This window comes from Vombatus ursinus, unplaced genomic scaffold, assembly GCF_900497805.2.
Source record: "Vombatus ursinus unplaced genomic scaffold, bare-nosed wombat genome assembly UNPS02014809.1, whole genome shotgun sequence".
Lineage (NCBI taxonomy): Eukaryota > Metazoa > Chordata > Mammalia > Diprotodontia > Vombatidae > Vombatus > Vombatus ursinus.
Genome location: NW_020954587.1, coordinates 17939151 through 17960431, shown reverse-complemented (window position 1 = coordinate 17960431; position 21281 = coordinate 17939151). Strand labels below are relative to the sequence as shown.

General features: G+C 38.9%; 1 protein-coding gene across 1 annotated transcript; it reads right to left on the bottom strand.

The window, feature by feature from the left end:
- Positions 1-871: 871 nt before the first annotated feature.
- SOD1 (superoxide dismutase 1) lies at positions 872-20602 on the bottom strand. Its single transcript, XM_027875506.1, has 5 exons — positions 20387-20602; positions 5449-5542; positions 3314-3383; positions 2255-2372; positions 872-1085 (listed from the first exon to the last, which is right to left on the bottom strand). The coding sequence occupies exons 1-5, from the start codon at positions 20456-20458 to the stop codon at positions 978-980; spliced, it is 462 nt and encodes a 153-aa protein (XP_027731307.1). The 5' UTR covers positions 20459-20602; the 3' UTR covers positions 872-977.
- Between the last annotated feature and the right edge of the window lie 679 nt (positions 20603-21281).

Here is a 21281-nt window from a genome sequence, read left to right as displayed (position 1 = left end):
AGATAAGGGATAAGGACCACTTTTGGGGGGAGAGAAAAAAAAAAACCTAAGCATGCATAAGGCTAAATAACACTCCACTTCAGTTTTGAATTTAGTTGAACAACTAACTTGCAGGGGTGGGGTTCTGCAGCATTTTATCTTATGGAAGGAGCTTGGAAACAGAATGTGCCAATCTCCGTTTTTATTATATACTAAAAGGTACTGGGCTCACTGGGCATACTCTAAGGCATGACTGTGGAAGAAAGGAAAAAAATGCTAACTTGGCAGGTAAGTTTCTTACTCTTAGCCAATATGGTTTTAAGACTTAGATTTTGGCTTAAACCAATTGTAAATAAATGGAGATTTTCACACAAAAGTAGAAATTTTGCCACCTGTTATTTAAAAGCTGTTTGTTTCATGCTAGGACACCACATTATCTTGTCTTAAGCCATGGCAGGAGGATATATACTCTTTGTCCAAGAAAACTATCCTTTTATTGGACCTAAACATGGTCCATTATGAGCCAGCTGCTAGAAACAGGTTTCTCAGGGTTTTTTTTAAAAAGGAAATTAGTTATAAATAATACACATATGTCTTGACTCGTTAAATTTGACACACAAATGATACTTGATATCAACTTTCCCAAGGCCTAAGGGAGCTAAATTCTACTTTGAATTATTCCAACATAGCTCACTTTGAAGAAACATTTGTACATCTAATGTTTGGGACCAGCCTTAAGTTTGATAAGTTTAAACAAAATTATGCCAGACACTGTTTAATTCCCAGAAACTATTCCACAGTCACTGCTGCATTTTAATCATAGGTTGTATGAAATTTTATATAAATCTGCATTGGAGACATTTGAACAAAGCAATTAAAGTTTCACACAAGCTTTGAGTTAAGATTAGTGTTTAATGGTCTTGCCAAGTATGTTTCTACATGTAATCATCCACATCTTTGTATTCCTAGGTACCTGAGTTATATCCTAGGAAAATGATTTACTTAGCAATCCCAATTATGCCACAAGCTAGGCGAGGTCCAGCATTTCCTGTCTTTTCACTCTCTTCATTTCCCCCTTTGCCCAAGTCATCAGCTTTCTCGTGGACCTAATAAAAAAAAAAAAGGCATTTTAAGAAAATTTAACTATGTCCTAAGAGGCTACTACACACGTTATTTTTTCCTCCCTAATCCCTGAGAGGTAAGACCCTCATGTACATAGATCAAGGGGCATGTCAAGTGAACCTTTAGTGATTAATGAACACATATATGGTAACTTTTTTTTAGGAAAACAAGCCTGTAACATTTAATAGGATTTATGTTATAGGTTATGTTGTGGTATATCTAAATAAAATTCTTTCCTAGGCAGTTTACTATTATAATAAAGGAAATTAACAAGCTAAAAATCTAGAACATATTGATCCTAGACTTCCATAATACCAAAGAAATTATAATGATTTTCTAATACTGTTTGCACTATATATCATACAAATTGAGGGAACAAGTCAAATTGGGCTCAAATTCTATCAAAATGTTAAGACAGCACAGCGGAACAGTGCCCAGAGATATCCCCAAAACTGTGTTAATGTGGATTTTTTTTTTAAACATTCTTAGATCTACAAGTGAAATGGACTAGCACCTCCCCGTGTTTTGAGCAATGTGGCAACCTATGAAGTCAAAACACTTGTTAAAAAAAAAAAAAAAAAGGTGGGAGAGGGGAGGGAAGGAATTGAATATTGACAGATCAAATAGCAAAATCTGATAAAATTGAGTTGTTTGGGTATTAAGATATATAACATCCCAAAATACTCACAATGACTTGCTATTTTAACTCAGATCCAGGATCGTTCTCTTTTCTACCACTACCCAACCCCCCCCAAATTAAAAAATTCCCACGTTTAGTTTCTAAGGCTTTAACAATTTACCTCTGATATCGAATGGGGAAGAATTAGCATTTAACCTCTATAGCACAATGACCAAGGTCACTATTTTTGTTCCCTTTCACTGTGAGCATTGATTTTAAGCCTAATTTTAATTGCTGAACTATAAGGCCAAGTTAAAACATGGGTCTCAGTCTCATTACTAAGAATCTTTAGAGTTGGGGTGGCTGGACTTGTATGAAGAAACTCCCTCTAATAATGCAGGTCAGCACCTTAAAGTTTTACAGAGCTGCTTAGAGCACTCAACCGTTAAATGACATACCCAGGGCCACAAGGCCTATATGCATTAGGAAAGCTGCACATGTGCACACACAAACACTTGATATTTTAACACTTACCACCATAGTACGGCCAATGATAGACATTGGTCCTGAAAGTTCAATTAGATGATCTTTGATAGACACTTTTGCCACACCATCTTTGTCAGCAGTCACATTGCCAAGGTCTCCAACATGCCTACGGGTCACAAACAAGCAATCTCAGTTCCAACCAAGTGTTTCCAAGTTTAAAGTCAGACCCTAGCTTCCAGGATGAAATTACCTCTTGTATTTGATCAATTAAGTACTGATCAAATAAGGGTAATTAGCCAGATATAGGAATTAAAAACTGGAAAAAAAAATCTTCAACTAACCTAGTCAAACTTTAAAAAGACAAAGTAACATTAGATGGAAAGTTTTTTTTGGGGGGGGAGGGAAAAGAGGAGGGGAAATGTGAGTGATTATAGATTCTTTCCAATAACCAAGAGAAGGAACTATTGATCATAGTTTAGTTTATCCTATGAATAAGTAGTGAATTATTAAGATTCTCACCCTGACATGATCAGTCCTTACATGACTGAACCTTGTAACTATTTTCCTTTTAAACCATTTACTTTTCATAAAAGATTCCACAGACAAAGTAGAAATTGGAAATTCCCCCCCCCCCCCCCGTTTGAATGGTATTAAAGTAGTTTCATCAATTAGGCCTTGATGTTCACAGATTTCCTCCCTCCCCCATGCTTTAAAAATGGTGATTGGTTTATTCTAATGTCTGACAATACTATATATTCATGTCATTTCCTCTGTTTCATTTGACATTGTGTTCTGTATTAAATAAACATGATAAAAACAAAGCCCTCTTAATTTGTGCTCCCATTTGTTAATTTTTTAGTGTCCCCAACACTACACTGAAAATGGGGGAGAAATGATACATTCTTGATGTTGTGCTAGGTGGAAGGATGGGAGGAGGAAAGAGTACTCATAGAACAACTAATTCTGTAGGGCTAAGTGGAAATTCACCATTACATCAGTTCTACCAAGGCAGATCAATAGAAATGAGACCTTTAGAGGCCTGAATTCAACTTGTATCATTTTACAAATCAAGAGCTCTCAGTAAACCTGACAGTTTTTCTCACTTACCTTTCATCATCATTTGGTCCACCATGTTTTTTGGAATGAGGATTAAAGTGAGCACCTGCACTGGTACATCCTGTTAGTAAAAAGAATCTATAATCAATAATATCAATTATTACTTCTATAAAGATCTAATCACACAAATTGTTCATCAGCAAAGTTACTGAAATAGAATTATTTAAAATCTATTGTACACTAGTTACCTACCAAAACTTAGATACCAAAATGTAGAATTCCTTTTTTAAGTTCAAGTCCACACATCATTTGTATTAAGGAAGAAAAATCCATATGGCTTCTTTTTGAAAACTTTCAAGTTTCTTATCAAGTTCCCCGTAAGTACTTTTACTTCAACATTTGGTAGTTAAATAATCCAAAAAAGGTAGATACTGGTCACTATTAAATTTGTTTTTGATCTTGTTATCCATTCAAATGAAAGCACAGATATAACTCATTAAAAATCATTTGAACACATTACTAACTTTAATAAAACCATATTGTGAAGATTCAACATTGTCTCACAACTCCATCTGATTAAATAAACCATGGATTATATGATCTTTCCTAACCCATGCTTACTTACTGGGTTTCCCCCCCCCCCCCCAGACTAATATAACTTGAAATGGCAAACCACTCCAGAATCTTTGCCAAGAAAACCCCAAATAGAGTCACAAAGAGTTGGACACAACTGAAATGACTCAACAACAAATATAACTTGAGTAGTAGCTTGGTATATAAAGTAGGGATTATTAAACCCCTTCCATCACTTAGGCAAGTCCTTTTACTTTACTGGGCTTCAACTTCATGTAAAATAGAACTTTAGTAGCAAGAAGGTAAACGGTTCCTATACTTTTCCAAAGAATGAGCTAGTTTAGAGGAAAGTTAACCATGTCTCTCCTATCAGCAGCGAATTTGGCAGTAGCAACAACTGTCTGCCACTGAGGTAGGAGGGGAAACACCATCTCCTTATGTCCAGGAGTAGTATGTTCCCTAGCAGCTGTTATTCCCATTGCCTAGCTGGAACAAGAGTATTCTGTCACCTAAAACCACTAGCAGTTAAACTACAGTTTTTCTGACTAAGGCTCTTCCATTAACTTTGGACATGGTCTATGTATAACATGTAGACCACTAAGCAGTAGCGTGTAATCTCTCATTGGGAGAAAACTTCAGCCAAGAAATAAATGATAAGCCAGGATGGCTTAAGGAAAGGTACTTTTTCCAATGGACTAAACTTGGCTTGCAAACTGATACTCCTTTTCTTATCTGAATTGTCAAACATTTAAAAGTACAATGAATATAGCAGTCAAGTGAATAGAGACACAAAATATCTGTACAATAATTTAACACTGATCTCTAATTACATTGAGCTAATTTTCTGATGGTGAAATTCCACAATGAAGTTAAAGGAGATATCTTTATTAGAAGGTATAAGTTCTCTATATAGTTTTGTAGTTTTAAGTCTCTTACTCAATTACCCTTCATCCAATTCCAAACTAGAAGCCAACTCATTCTAATAGAATAATTTGTTTTAGACAGACTGAGGACATTTCTGTCTACTAAGTATATTATGAAAGGAATAAAAGGCACACATGAGAAACTGAGGAATGTGACACAGAAAATAGCTCTGATACCTCTCCCCACTCTCCTTTACTGAATGCTGCTTACAGATGAATAGCTAGCTGTAGCACCTAAAAGACAAAATTGTTTTTCCGAATCACGAGAGCTGCTATGCTTTATGTATAGACAGTTGGCTTTTTTTTTTTTTAGGCAATTGGGGTTAAGTGACTTGCCCAGGGTCACACAGCTAGTGTCAAGTGTTTGGTCTGAGGCCGGATTTGAACTCAGGTCCTCCTGACTTCAGGGCTTGTGCTCTATCCACTGTACCACCTAGCTGCCCCATTACAGTTGGCTTTTTTGACCTTCCACTCTCACCAACAAAACAAGACTAATTTTAATATTTATTTAATAATAATAATTTAATAAATATTTAATATTTATTTACCTAAGTGTCCATTGCAAGACAAAACAGGGATGGCCCTATCTTGATTCCTCTGACAAATTTAGGTTAACATGTTTCACCTCCATATTATTTTACTGACAAACTATAATGGCCCAACAAAATGCACATAAATTACAAAACCTACCTTGAGTGTTATCACCAAATTCATGGACATGGAATCCATGATTTCCTTCAGCTAATCCTGTAATGCTTCCCTTGATTTCCACAGGCTCCCCAGCCTTTATTCAAAGAAAGATTTGATTAGTTTGAAATAACTAAATTAACAAGTCATTACTGATTAACCAGCTATCTTAATTTTTTAATAGTAACTCTATACCGCTATAGGGTACCCATGGTACTGATAAGGAATCAATAAATTTTTTATGTCAGGTATTAAATGTCTCTAAGTCAACTAGACTATGGTCAGTGGGGAGCCATTTTGTTTCTGGAGAAAAAGGACGTAGGCGAACTAGTTTCAGAAAATTAAACCTGCAGGATCAAAGGAAGGAAAAGTCAAAACATTGAGTTTGATGTCAAGAGACGTGAATTCACTTTAAAAGGCAGGACTCAGTTTAATTCTCAATAAAATAAAGGTGTTAAATAAGATGACCTGAGGTGGCTTCCAATTCCAATATTCAGTGACCACAGAGGACTCTGCATATAAAAGTTTGAAAATCTAAACCAAAATATATAATTTTAGACTAAAATACTGGTTTTATAAAATCCAGGTTTTTGAGGGGAAAGGCACATCATTTTAGGAGTCTCTGGTATCCTTTCCTCTTGAATTACTAAGCCTTCATAGCTAGGAAAGGATAGAGAGCCTATTCACCTCCAACCTCGCACCAAGAATCTCTTCCTCTGAGATTCATTCCTAATGTTTCTATCCTGTCGAGATCTTTTTTGGAGTCTGACTTTGTCATCTAGTATAATGGTCTCCAAGGTGGGGGTCTTGGAGACACCTCAAATATACCACTCTTCTGAATTACCCATTTCTCTTGAAGACTCCATTACCCTTCTAGGCTTTCCATATTTACGTCAGTGTCATGTGTCTTTCATTCACTACACAGAATCAATAGGTTACCAAATCTTTTCTTTTCTACCTCCACAACATTTCACCTTTCCCTACTCTACACCTCTCCCCTAGACTATTACAATATTCTCCTAATTGGTCTCCCTACCTCCAAGTTTCTACTTCATCCTCCACAGAGTTGCCAAAGTGAATTTGCTAAAGCACAGATTTGACTGTCAGTTCCCTAATTCAACAAACTATGGTGATCCTTAGTCTATCAAATATTAAATTCCACACTTCCTTGCCTTCTCCCCCTTTCTTACACCACCTACAAACTGGCCAAACTGCTTGATGGGTTCACAACTTGGAAGAGGTGGGAGGCACTAAACTTATTCCTTCCAGTGAGATGAAAAACCACCATGCCTTACCATCTGCCCTGCCAGAATTTCCAGAACTCCAGCACTTGCATGACCTACTAATGTAACTAAAGGACCCCGAACCCTGCCATTCACACCATCACTACAGCCTCAAGAGCTGTTTGGGTTTTGTTGGCTCAGAGTGAGTATAAATAGCAATTGTTTCTTTTCTGGGCAGAAACCCTGATGATCTTCCCCTCCAAGATTGATTTTTTTTTTAAAGTAGGTAAAAAAGGCCAATTTTTGCCTCATTTCTTACCAACCTTAATCACTGAATGGGTGTTGCCTCTGACAATCTGAGACCTTAGCTTAAAAAGGCCAAGGTCTCCCACTGCATTTGGGGCCATCTCCAGTGGTCTTGATCAATATTTTTCCACTGGACCTAGAAGCTCTGGAGAAGAGAGTGAGGCTGGAGACTTTGCACAGCCCCACTTCAATCCAATTCACTTGAAAGTCAGGATGTCACTTTCTTGATATCATTGGTCCTCTTTGGGAACAAAGGACAAACAACAATAGCCTTATTAGGACTTCTGGGCCTTGCCATCCATTCTGTAACTGAATACTTATGTTGTCTCCCCCCACTTAAAGTGAGCACCCTGAGAGGTAGAGATTGCCTAAATTTTTCTATTTGTATCCCCAGTATTTAGCACATAGTAAGCATTTACTGAGAGGGGAAGCTAAGTGGTGCAGTAGATACAATGCTGGGCCTGGAGTCTTGAAGATATCTTCTTGAGTTCACATCTGGCCTCAGACACTTACTAGCTATTCAACTTAACCCTGTATGCCTCAGTTCCTCATCTGCAAAATAAGCTAGAAAAAATGGCAAATCACTAAAGCACCTTTGCCACGAAAATCTCAAATGTGGTCATGAAGAGTCAGACACAACTGAAAATGGCTGAACAACAACAAAAAGCACTTAATAGCTTTTCATTCATAAGATTTATAACACACATTATTATTACAGCAGTACATGTAGATAACTTTAAAATAAACTTTAAAAAAATAAAACACTTTTAAAAATGCAGAAAGTTTGGATAAACCACAGTTCTAATGTTAGCTATGCCTCCAAGTCCACACTTTGGGCTATTTACTGAAGAATGACCTCTATAATGTCCTATAGCCAAGTCATTGATAAAAATATAAAACAACACAGGGTCAAACACAGATCCCTTGGGCAGTACATTGGAGAATTCCTTCCAAGATGACACCAAACAATTATGAGTTAATATTCTGAGATTTGCCATTCAAAAATTCTGAACCCATGCACTGCACCTTTGCCTCTCTTGTTCACAAAAATAATATTCTCACTTCAAATGCTTTTGCTAAAATCTAGGCAAACTGGGATCAAGACAGACACCTCCAAGGGAGGGGAGAGATACAGCCAGGGAAATAGCCAGGAGGCCTAAGGCATTACAGAATGGGAGGAGATCTTACCAATAAGCTGCTGCCAGGACTTAGCATGTGATTACACCAAGCTCGCACATGACCAGTTCAACAGGTGGGGTCCCAGAGTGGGACTCCTAAATCTATTATCACGCCACTTATTCAGGCAGGTCAGTGATGCTTAAGAGTGACAGATAGGGTAAGGTTTCACTCAAGTGCATGTGATCAGTTTCCCTCTTTCTCTGCTTGTGACCTAACAGCTAGAAGTCTGAAAAATTCTAGACATAGAAGATCAGATATGGGAGTTGCTTTTTTTTTTTTTAATGGGCAGGAGGGAATAGAGAGTATTTAGAACAGCACAACTTGTTAGGGAAAGACAAGAGCCTGAATATGAGATGCTACCTATCTTCTCACAAATTTGCTCTCCTATATTCTGTATGGGTTATGGGTCACTTCCCTTTAAGATTCCCATCATTTCAATACAATAAATTCCTCCTCCCCAGTGAAAACTGAATCCAGAATATAATTTCTCCTTGTTGGTCCCACTACACATTTTGAAGGATGAAATCAGCATTAAGCCATGAAGTATTAGTGGTTTTGATTTGGGTAGAGAGAAAACTCTAGCAGATGTCCAACTAATTATAGTTATTATACTTATGTGTGCCAGGGTTGTGATCTATTTCTCAAATTCTTTATATTTCTATCCAGGGTGTTTATACTTCAACAGTAATACCACTTAACATTTGTTTTCACTCAAATATCGTCCATCAGGTTCTCCCTGATGCTGGTTCTTAAGCTTTCCTCTCTGCAATGTATCTTCTAAAGTACAATACTACTCTGCCTCTTGACCTAACCCATTCATTTTGAACAATAGTATACACTTTCAAAGCCTTATTCCAGTAATGTAATAGATTATTGTCAAATGTTACCTACACCTCATGTATTTATACAGACATCTGAGGTTTTATTGCTGGCCTCTTTACTAGATTTTGTCTGTGAATTTGTGGGTGTCTCTCCTGCTATTTCTGTTTTCTCCATTATAGCTCATTTATATCTAACTGACATACATATAAGTTTTGTTCCTCTCCCTTCCTTTTCAGTTTAAAACTCTCTTGTTTAGATTTCTAAGACTCATGATAAATGCATCCTTATTCTGTGTACTCCATCACTTACTAGCAGCCTGTCTTTCCTCTACCTTAAGCAGAACTCCAGAAATCCAAATCCCATTCTCAGATACTTCTTTACCAGCCACTTACTTCCCAATCTTCCTCTCTTTTGAAGCCACTGACTTCAATGGGCAACAATCATCAAAGCACAACTTATGTTCCTAGTCAACATTCTTGCCCAAGACTTCATAATCTTTAGTAACATTTCCTTGATTCTTTCTGGTATTTGTGGCCAAATTAATGACAAGAAGTAGTTAACAGTCATCAGGTTTGGGAGATTCTATGATGTCTTGGATACACTCCAAGAATATAAGGAACAAGTAACTGCCTCAATACCTCTGAAGAGAGAGTCACCAACCATTACTATTCTTCTCTCTCTGACCCTTCCTGAATGATCTTTCACATGAGATCATCCAGACTAAAATCATTATTCCTGAGAGGACAAACAGTAACTCCCTCCTCTTTCAGAAGGACCTCCTATTCCTTAGCATGAAATGTTAAATGGTCATTTTTCCTTTTCGTTTCTCCATGACATTTCTCTACCCTCTAAACTTTTGATATAGGTTAGGATGCTTCAAGTTTCTTTTCTTCTGTTTTCACTTGGAAGCCCTTCTGATTTTTCTTTTTTTAATAAGGGAAAACTTTATTCCCTGATAACTCAGAGCAGCTTTCTTCAAGCCAAACCATAGATTAATCAAGTTATATTAAATTTTTTTTAACTCATGGATATATGCCATGCTGACAAGATTGATACTGTAGCTATCAGTCAGAACAGTCAGTCAATCAGAACAAAGCAAAGTTTAGAAAATGGTTCCTTTTAGCTAGATATAAAATAAAGAAACCTTCTGGAGCATTGGGGCTACTTGACAAAAGAACAGAAGATTCATATAGGAGTCATCTATTTTGGCCAGACTCATCTGTTGTCAATATAGTGTAAAGTCCCCAGTTTTGCCAATCAATTTGTCAATCAACAAAGATATATTAAGCACTTACTATTTGCCAGACACTATGCTAAGTGCTGAGATACAAAGAACCAATTAAGGAACTCATATCCTAGTCAAGAAAACATGTAATCTATGTAAAAACAAGATACATACAATGTAAATGAGAGGTAAACTCAGACGGAGGGCACCAATAGTGGGGGTAACCTGGAAAGGCCTTTTTTAAAAATTTTAAACATGTTTATTCAAAGTTTTGAGTTCCAAATTCTATTCCTCTCTCCCTCCTCCCTGAGACAGTAACCAATCAGATATAGGTTATACATGTACAATTATATAAAACATTTCCATATTAGTCATTTTGTACAAGAAGATTCAGATAAAAGAAAGAAAATCAGTTCTTTCTCTGGAGACAAACGGTATGCTTCATCATTAATCCTTTGGGATTGTTCTGGATCATTGTATTGCTGACAACAGCCAAGTCCTTCTCAGCTCTTCATGGAACATTATTGCTGTTACTGTAATAAACGTTCTCCTGGTTCTGTTCACTTCACTATGCATCGTTCATGTTAAGTCTTCCCAGGTTTTTCTGAAATCAACCCGCTTGTCATGTCGTATAGCACAGTAATACTCAATTACGATCAAATACCACAGGTTAGTTAGCCATTCCCCAACTGATGGGCATCCCTTCAATTCTGGAAAGGCCTTTTGAAGAAGGTGAGATTTGAATGAAATCTTGAAGGAAGTCAGGAGAGGGCTGTGAGAAGAACATTCCAGGCATGGGGGAAGAGCAGTCAAAAAGGCATAAAGACCACACATTAGTTGTGTGACCTCAAGCTAAATAATCTAACTTTTCAGAGTTTCATCTCTTCATTAGTAAGGTTAGCACTTACATAACCTAAGATTGATGGATATGAGATAACTGATATTATCACAACTATTATTAAATTGTATCCTTTTCCATGTAGACCAGAACCCTGTGATTTAAAAAACAAAAAAACTGCAGAGAAGTTTGAATGATTAACCCTCAACTGGTGTAATTTGAACATTTAAATTAAGTACATACATTTAAATGTAATACTTTAGCCTAAGAGGCCTCACAAAATCCCATGATAAATTAGCAAGACCTTGATGTAGAAGGTAGAGAAGAGGTAGCTAAAGACAGTCTTCAATTTCTGCCATTTTTTTCTTTTTCCTTTCCCAAGTTGTCTTAGATATGCTGCTTGTGCAAAGGCAAAGGCTGTACCTATTGACAAGAAAGCCCATTTCAATTTCCCACCTGTGACTACCTACTCACCAAACTTGTTTGGAGATAGACTTGATGGCAATACTTCAAAGGATCTGTGATTTTATTAGCACGGGTACTACCTGTACAAATGCAGATCACAACTCCTCTGTAACTTAAATTTGTCTTTTAAGAGTGTTATGGCCTTGGCTAGCTTGGTCCTTAAACAAAATAGTCATCAGTCCTCACTCGGGCTCCCAGGCTGACATTCTTCAACTGCCAGATTCTTGTGCTCCCCCAGCATTTCACCGAGAACTAATATTATAGCCATGCCGTAAGGTATTAAAGTGCTGCTTTAGTGGAAGATGACAAGATTGCTGTTTTGGTTTAGACTTATTAAAAAGGTATTTCCCAAGCATTTGAGCCTAAATGCGCTAGGCAGATAGAGTGAGGTTTTTGTTTTATTATACTCTGTTTTAACTAGACTTAGTGATTTATTAGTGTAAGTGAGTCTCAGTGAAGAAACTCTATTTACCAAGGCAGACAGGAAGGGTAAGTGGCTTGCTCTGGATTACACAGCCAGTTTGTCAGAGTTGGGACTTAAACCTAGCTGTCTGTGCACTATGACATATTACTTCTCAGTACAATTATCATACTTTTAAGTATTTGATTCATTAATAGCTCACTCTGTGCTGGGCACTGGGGATGGAGAGACAAAATGAAACAGAAATCAATTATCACAGGCTTGTCAATTTAGAAGTGGAAGGAACCTTCAAAATTATCTAATCCAAACCTTTCATTTTACAGATGAAAAACTGAGGCACAGAATTTAACCTGCTCAAGGTCACACATGTAGTAAGTAGAAGACTTAGGATTTGAATCCAGGTCCTAACTCCAAATCCAGCATTTTTTCCTCTACACCATACTGTTTCTCCCACTGCATGTATGGTCCATTAAAGTTTACAGAAGTTAAGTTATTTAATACATCTGAGAAGTGGCACACAAGTGACAAGCAGGACTCAACTCCAAATCATCTGACTTCAAATCTAATACTCTTTGCAACAGGAGTAGATCAAGTAGTTAAAAGCAAAGCAAAGGTTCCCATTTTCCCTCCTCATTTCAAACCTTATGCTGGCATATGCAACTACATTTAGATAAATCAGAAAGTTACTATTTAACAAGTAAACATATTTGCTATCAAGGAAATCTTACAAAAGAATGTTAAAGTTTTACAATCCAAGAGATTTTAATTTTCCATAATGATTACAGCATACAAGGGCTGATTTTCAGTCAGTCTGCCAATCACAGTTTTGGGGGTAAATGTGTCACTCTTGACACATGATGAAGTCTTATTAAATAGCCTGCTAAATGACAGCAAACTAGAGTCAGGGAAGACCTGGTTTCAAATCCTACTTCCTATACTTATTATCTATGCAATCTGGTCAAATCATTTAACTTCTCTGTTCCTCAGTTTCTTCATCTGTAGAATGAAGGGTTTAAACTTAATGGCCTCTGAAGTCCCTGTAAGCTCTATATCTAAGATCCTTTATTTATGATATTCCCCTGATCTACCACCGGAGTACAAAAGATAAGGACTTCTATCAGCACCAGTAGTTTGTGAGTATGGGAGCTCCCTCCACCAAAGCAGATGACTTAGATAAATCCTAAGTATTTGTCATACAGATTAGGTTAATTGCACAGGGTCACACACCTAGTAAGTATTAGGGGCAGAATAACCTTAATATGTTTACTTGATAAATAATAACTTTCTAAGTTACCTAACAATGTAGTAATAGACCAATGTAGTGGTTGAGATGAGAAGGGAAGATGATAATCCTTGCTTTGCTTTTAGCCACTTTGAGATGCTCCTTCTACTGTTAAGAATACTATAGCTGAAGTCAGAAGTCATTTGCACCCAGGTCTTTTGTCTCCAAGTCCAGCACTTTATCCACTGTATCAAAGCCTGTCTTATCCAAAAAAATGAAATGAAGTCTACTTTTAAAATAATAATTAATTTTTATGAGTATCTTTTGTTTTTACATCACCTAAATTTCTCCCAGTATCACTTCCCTCCTTTATCTCACAACAAAGACTATTTAAAGAACAAGAGAATATAGGAAAAAGTCACTAAAACCAATCAATATATTAAAAAAAAAAAATCTGACAATATATGCAATCTTCCACAGCTGTGGAACCGCACCTTTGCAAAGGAGTTAAGGAAAGTGTTTTCTCATAGCTCTTCATTAGGGTCAAGCTTGTTCTTATAGTTTCCAAACATTCAAGATATTCAACAATCAATAATTGATTATTTTGTCATAATTGTTCTTTCCATTTACATTGCATGTATTTTTAATTTAATTTTTCAATTAAAATATTTTTCTCTCCCTCCTACTTCCCACCTCCCCTCCATGGGGAGTTATGAGGAGAGGGGAACCTTTTTAAGAAATAAGTATACATAATCAAGTAAAACTTGATTCCTGCATTGTCTGCTTCAAACAAAAAAAATGCTTCAATCTTCACCCAGAATCCATCATGAAGCTTTGAGTAGCACATTCTATAATGGATCCTCTGGGATTGTGGGCAGTCATTACACTAACCAGAGTTAAATCTTTCAAAGTTGCTTGTCTTTACAATATTGGTATTATATGAACTGTTCTCTTGGTTCTGAATATTTCATTCTGTATCAATTCATACAAACCTGCCCAGGTTTCTCTGAAATTGCCCCTTCATTTCTTTCAGCACAACGGTATTCCATTACAATAGTAACCACAACAATAATTAGCATTTATATAGCACGTTGAGTTTGTAAAGTGCTATACATATATTATTACATATATATTATTATCATCCCTATTTTACAGATGATGAAACAGGCAAAGAGAGCTTGAGTCTGAGGGAAGATCAGAACTTGGGACTTCCTAAGTCCAGAGCTCTTAGCTACTGTGTAACCTACATGCCATTCATATATCAAAACATATTCAGTTATTCCCCAATTGATAGGCAACCTCTTAGTTACTGATTATTTGTTACCACAAAAACCAAAAGATGCTCTAAAAACATTTGTCCTTTTCCTCCTCCTTTGATCTCTTTGGGATACAGGCCTAGTAGTGGTACTGCTGGGTCAAAGAGCAGGCAATTTAGTAATTTCAAAGGAATGGTCCAAATCGTTTATTTTTTTTTGGTTCTTCCTTCACTTTTCATCAATTCGCCCATCTTTCCACATGGTGCTCTGCATTCTTCATATTCATTGTTTCACGTTAATATTTCTTCATATTCATCATTTTACAGTAATCACAATTTGTTTAGCCATTCCCCAATCAATGGGTATCTTCTGTTTCCAGTTCTTTCTTAAAACAAAAAATGCTGCTATAAATATTTTGGCTCGTATATGGACTTTCTTTTTATTAGTCATTATCTCTGGGGTATATGTCAAATACTAGAATATGGCTCAAAGGGTCTGAACACATTAGCCACTTTGCATAAATCCAAACTGTTTTCCAAAATGACTGTACAAAGTCATAGCTTCACCAACAACACACAATGTGCCTACCATTCTACAACTTCTCCATCAATGACTATCAATGATCATTCCCATCAGTTGTCATCTTTGCTAATTTACTAGGTATGAAGTAAAACCTTGGAATTGTTTTGATTTGCATTTCTCTTATTATTAGATTCAGAGCATCTACAGAGTAAAATGTGAGCTGCTTACAAACAGACCATTCTGGTTTTTTCTTTGCATCCACAGTGCACAAGCAACATAATAAGAACTCAATAAACACATACTGAAATTAACTGAAGGGAGGGCATCAAACCTGGGCTTTTCCTATTCTCTCAAAGCCTTGAAGATGTGACTCTGTGTTACGCTACTGTTGAAAAAACAAAACAAAACAAAACACTGATAAAACCAACATTCACTAAGTACTTGGACAAGCGCATAATTTCTTTGATTTCTCTGAGAAGAGAAACTATTCCTCAGAATGAATTTAAAAGCCACCAGAATTTCTAGCAAAGGCCCTAAAAGATCAATTTATGAAGCTAGAAAAAATATTTGAAGTTGGATCATTTGACAGTCTTGCCAATTATACTTCCAATCTCTCTCAAACATAGATCCACCTCTCTGCTCACACTGCCACCACTGTAAATCAGGGTCTCATTAACTCTTCCTTGAACTTTTCTTACTACGCAGCTGCTCTGTCCTCATCCTTCATCCCAATCTATACTTCTACCAAAAAATCTTACTAAATGTACATTTCTGACCTCATTTTCTTTTCACCCTTTCCAAAATCTTTCAATGGTTTCTTATTACATAATGGGAATAAATACAAGCATTTAAACCTCTACAATCTAGTTCTAATTTACATTTCTAGCCTTATTTTGCATTATTCCACTTCAGTTTTAAAATTTATTACTATCTGTTCTCTGTACATTTATGGATACCTAACGTGATCTCATCTCTGCCTTCTCTTCCTCAAGGCTCAGCTCCAGTACAACCTCTTCCATGAAGACTTCTTTGGTTTCCTTCTTTAGTTGAAAGTGAACTCTTCACAAGAGCTACTTCCAAACAGATAAATGGTCAAAGGATATGAAAAGGCATCAATAGCATTGTAAAAAAAAGCTCCAAATCACTAATCATGAAAGAAACAGAAATTAAAGCAAGTCTGAGGTTACATCTTCCATTAGACTAGAAAAGATGACAAAAAAATAGAAAATAAAAACTGCTGAAGGGGTTGCTCTGAATTGGTCCAGCAATAAGCTCATATACTCCTGAGGAAGTCAAACAAAGAGGAAAAGGAGCTATATGCACAAAAATAATTATTGCAACTCTTTACATAGCAGCAAAACCTGAAAACTAAGGAGGTACCCATAAACTGGGGAATGGATAAAAGAAATTATGGTACAGGAATATAATGAAATAGTATTGTGCCATAAGAAATGGTGAAAGGGAGAGTTTCAGAGAAACCTAAAACCTGAATGAACTGATTCAAGATGAATGAACAGAACTCACTTTATATAATAGTTTATATTTATATGTAATAACACATAATAACGTTACATAAAGACAACTTTGAAAGACTTGAGATCTTTGATCAACATAATGACAAACCATGATTCCAGATGAAACATGCTACCTACCTCCTGACAGAGTGTTGATGGATTCAAGATGCCGAATGAGACATATATTTTTGGATATGTCCAGTACAGTAATTTGCCTTGCTTGACTATGCATATTCATTATGAGGGTTTGCTTTTTCTTGTGTTTACTTGGAGGGAAGATGGAGGTTGAGAGGGAAAAAATGTTTATTTCAAAAAAATGACAATTTTTCCCCTTTAAATTATTATTAATGTCTTGACAGCATAACCTATATAATTCTTCACCTTTGTATTGCCAGAGACAATATGAGATCAAATGAAAATCTGATCAGGAGCAAATATAAAATGCTCTTTTGGGCTTTTATACTCCTTCAAAACATGGCTGCCCCTTCCTACCTTTCCAGTCTTTTTACAATATATATAGCTTCAATTCAACAAACAAGAGCTTTTTCGTTCATTAGATAATTTAGGCCTTTAAGTCTCTATTCAAAAGATATATTATAAAAAAAAAACATTCATCCATAGCTGTTTACATAATTTCATTTCAACAAGTAGAATGTAAACATCCTCATAATGGCGGAAGCAGAACCAGTAAACCACAACTAACACTGAACTGAGAAATCAGAAGCCATAAATTTAGAGAACCAGCAGTACGTAATTAAGAACATTGGATTTAGAGTCAGAAAACCAGGTTTGAATCCTAGCTCTGCTACATGCTAGCTGTGTCAAAGTGTAAGTTACAAGTAATCTCTTTGGGCCTCATCTGTAAATAAGCAAGTTCTCATCTATAAAACAAAGGGGTTAGACTAAATGATCTTTAAGGCACTTTCCAGCTTTAAAACCTATGATCTTAGTACGGACTTTGCTACTTACAAATTCATAACTGGGCAAGTCACAGCCTCTACAATCCCTTAGTTTCCTCACCCATAAGAAGGGACTACATATTACTTTACAGATTTCTTACTTTTTTTCAAAATTATTTATTACTTAAAAAAAAACATTTAGAGTTCCAAATTCTCTCCATCCTTTCAGTCCTTCCCCTACCCACCGAGAAGGCAAGCAATATATCTATTATACATGAGAAATCATGCAATATTTCCATATTATTCCAGCTGCCGAGAGAGACAGAGACAGAGAGAGAGAGAGAGAGAGAGAGAGAGAGAGAGAGAGAGAGATTAAGTCAGAATGAAAAAAGTATGCTTTAATCTGCACTCAAAGGTCATCTAGTTCTGTCTCTGGAGGTGGATAGTATTTTTCATTATGGGTCCTTTGGAATTGTCTCCAGTCACTGTATTGAGCAGAACAGCCAAATCTTTCACAGTTGATCACTGTTACAATACTGCTATTACTGTGTACAATGTTCTCCTGGTTCTGCTCATTTCACTTTGCATCAGTTCATCTAAGTCTCTCCAGGTTTTTCTGAAACCATCTCCTTCATCATTTTTTATAGCACAAAAGTATCCAATCACAATCACATACCATGACTTATTCAGCCATTCTCCAATTGATGGGCACCCCCTCAATTTCCAATTCTTTGCCACCACAAAACAAGCTGCTATAAATATTCATAATTATTTTCCTTTTTCTTTGACCTCTTTGGGATACAGACCTGGTAGTATACTGATTTCTTGTGAAGATAAAACAGGTTAGGAAATGCAGAACAACGGACTGAAGTGTACAAGAATCCCAAGGAAAAAAAAATCTCCAGAAAGTTCAAATATTGTGATGCTGAAGTACTGGCTTCTTCATACATCAGTGAGACTCAAGGAGGAAGATGAAAAAGGGCATAGAGAGAAGTAGAATGTAAAGACAAGACAGATAAAAACCAAGGAAAATTTAGTCCAATGAAAAGAAGGACCCCTTTCAGAAAGTTTATAAATGTTCTGAAACCCTACCCACTTATTCCTAAACTTTCTCATTTGATTGATAGCACCACCATTCTTCCAGGTTCCCAGTCTTAAACCCTATTGTCATCTTAGATTCTTCTCTCTCCTAAATCTCTCTAGTTACCAACCTCTGTTATGCCTACTTTTGTAACGTTTTGCATTCAATTTGATGCTTTTCATTCCCACTGCCACATTCAGACCCTCATGACCTATCTCCTGAACTATGAAAATATCCTTTCAATTTGGTGTCCCTGGTTCCCTTTCACACTGCCTTCAAATTAACCCTCCTAGCAGCTGGTCTAACCATCTCACTCCTATTATTGACCTAGAAAATACAATATACCTACACTCTAGCATTCAAAGTCCTCCACAATCTTATTCCAATTTTCTATCATACTCTACTTCATCAAACTCAGCCAAACGGCACTATACACTCTTCATCTTAACTTTCTCCTGCCTTTGACAGGTTATGCCTGGGGCAAACTCTCTTCCTCCTCAGTCCAATCCTCCCAGAAACCCTGTCACAACTCCCTTACAATCTAGAATCCACGGTCCTATCCACTCCCCTCTCTCCCTTCATCCTGACTTTCAAACCACTTCACTTGACTTGATACCATTAGTCCTTCTCTAACTAGTATTAGGGTTAGCCAAATACACGTTTCAAACACTGACACTACCCCACCCCACTCTAAATTGTAAGATAAAGAGCAGGAGCAGTGTCAAAACTGGGCCAAATTCTTGAAGGTTCATTTGATTAAACTCCCGAACTCTTCTCCCAGCGCTATCTCGGCTCTAATCCGCCCTTATCTGCTCAGTTAGGCAGCAGACCGCTGGTGCATGGGGGCCAGAGGAGCAGGAAGGAAGTAGGTGTAACCAGCATCTCCTAGATCGTACCAGGGCCGGCGGGAGAGGAGGTGAGTCCCCGCAGGGGGAGGGAAGAAGATGTGGATTCTCAACCTCCCCAATCACCACCGAAAAGCCAAGTTCCCACACTGTCTCCCGGGAGACAGTGGAGAATTAGGAGGAGACTATAGACTGCTTAAAAAAGGAAAAATGATGGAGAACGAGTTTTTCCTCTTCTCAGGGGCAAGCCTCAAAAGGGAGACTCAACAACTTCTTTACTCATTTCTTTATTCACTTCCCCAATTCAAGTAACTCCACTGTCTCCCTATCACCTCCAGGTGAAAATATGAAATACTGTGTTTGTCCTTTTAAGTCCGGCGTAACTTGGTCCCTTCCTCAGCCTGGTCCAGTGAACTACCCCCCCCCCCCCGTCTCCTCGTTGCTCCCCATCTCCCGACTCCGGCATTCTCCCTGACTGTCCCCCCAATGCCTGGATCTGTCCCGCTCCTGCTCTCCCGCCCTCCTTCCTCGCCGTCCCCTCAGATTCTCCCCCGTATCGCCCCGCAGGTATCTCGTGGGTTGCACGACCTCCTGCCGAGCAGCAACTTTCTCGGGCCCTTCTCGGCATCCCCAGCGCTCAGCACCGCGCCGGGCGTTTAATAAACGCTACCTAAGCGACTGCCTGCTCCTTACCCCCCGGGACGGGGGACCCCCCACGCCTGGCTCTGGCGTGCACCCCAGTCCTCCCTGCCCCGCCCCCCATGACTCAGCATTTAGGCTCAGCAGCGAGCACCGCTGGCTCGCCCGCGGCTCCCCGAGGGAACGAAGTCTCAAGGCGCTCCCCCCGCCGGTCCATTCACCCCACGCCCGGCCACGCCTTCTGCGGCGTGGGCAGCGCCAAGGCATGGCCAGGATCCCGAGGCATGGCCAGCCCTCCGAGGCAGCGGACCTAGAAGGAGGCTGAAGGAGCCAAGGACCCCGCGGCTGGGGCCCAAGGAGCAGGTGGGGGCGGAGGAGGCAGGCGGGTGGGGGAGGGGAGGTCAGAGGAGGGTAAGGAGGGAGCTCCGCTACTGCCCCGCCAAGGGCAGCAGGACCATCCGCCCGCCCCTAGTCATGCCCTTGCCTGCTTCTGCTCGAAGTAGATCGTGCCTTGCACGGGGCCGTCGCCCTTCAGAACGCACACCGCCTTCAGCATGTCTCCCGGGCAAGCGAGCGCGCGCCCCTGTCCGAGAGGAGAGCTAGCAGAGAGAAGGAAAAGGTGATGCGGACACAGGAAGGCAGCCCAAGAGACAAGGGGTAAATGCGAACCCGCAGGCTACGCAGTAGCTCACTTAAGGGCACGCACTGCCGTCACTCCGCGCCTCCCCGGCTCCTGAACGACCAATCAAAATGCCCTTTCTAGCAACACTCTTCCCTCCCTCCCCAAAGGCGGCCACCAATCAGGAAGGTAGCTCACGCCGCGCCCCGTATTGCTTAGAAACCTTAGCCCTTTGCCCGCCTTAGCTTGTACTTACGGTAGAAAGAGCTAGAACCCTCGGCGCCTTCTCACGAGGTCTTCCGCGTGAGAGGTGTGTGCACTTGGCTCGCACCTCTCTCGTGGGTCCCCTCCTTGGACAGCGACAATTGCTGCAGGAATCGATCAATTAACAATGGCGCCTACTGTCACATGTGACCCACACAGCCTTTCTTCATGCTGAGCCTGTGTTCTAATGGGAGAGACTATAAGGAAATATAAAATGGGGGGAAAAAAAGTATTAACGGTTGTTGGGAAGCGACTGGTTGGGGGGGGCGGGGGAAGAGAGAAATCAGAAAAGGTCGCGGGCAGGTGCTGCTTGACCTCTGCCCTATAGAAAGAGAGGGATTCTGGGAGCCAGGGCTGAGGAGGGAGCTGGGGAGGGCCGCCTGGCAGGCGGCCTGCCAGTGCAAAAGCTCGGAGAGGGGAAATGGTGTGTCCTGTGTAAGGAACTGCGTTGGCCTGCTCTCACAGTATAGGAAGGGCAGTAAGACCCGCTAAGGCT

Coding starts and splice junctions, on each gene's coding strand:
- SOD1 (XM_027875506.1), bottom strand. CDS start 20,458: ATGCTGAAGGCGGTGTGCGTTCTGAAGGGCGACGGCCCCGTGCAAGGC. Junction 2,373..3,313: donor GGACCAAATGATGATGAAAG/GTAAGTGAGAAA, acceptor TGTGACCCGTAG/GCATGTTGGAGACCTTGGCA. Junction 1,086..2,254: donor TCATTGGCCGTACTATGGTG/GTAAGTGTTAAA, acceptor TTTTTTTATTAG/GTCCACGAGAAAGCTGATGA.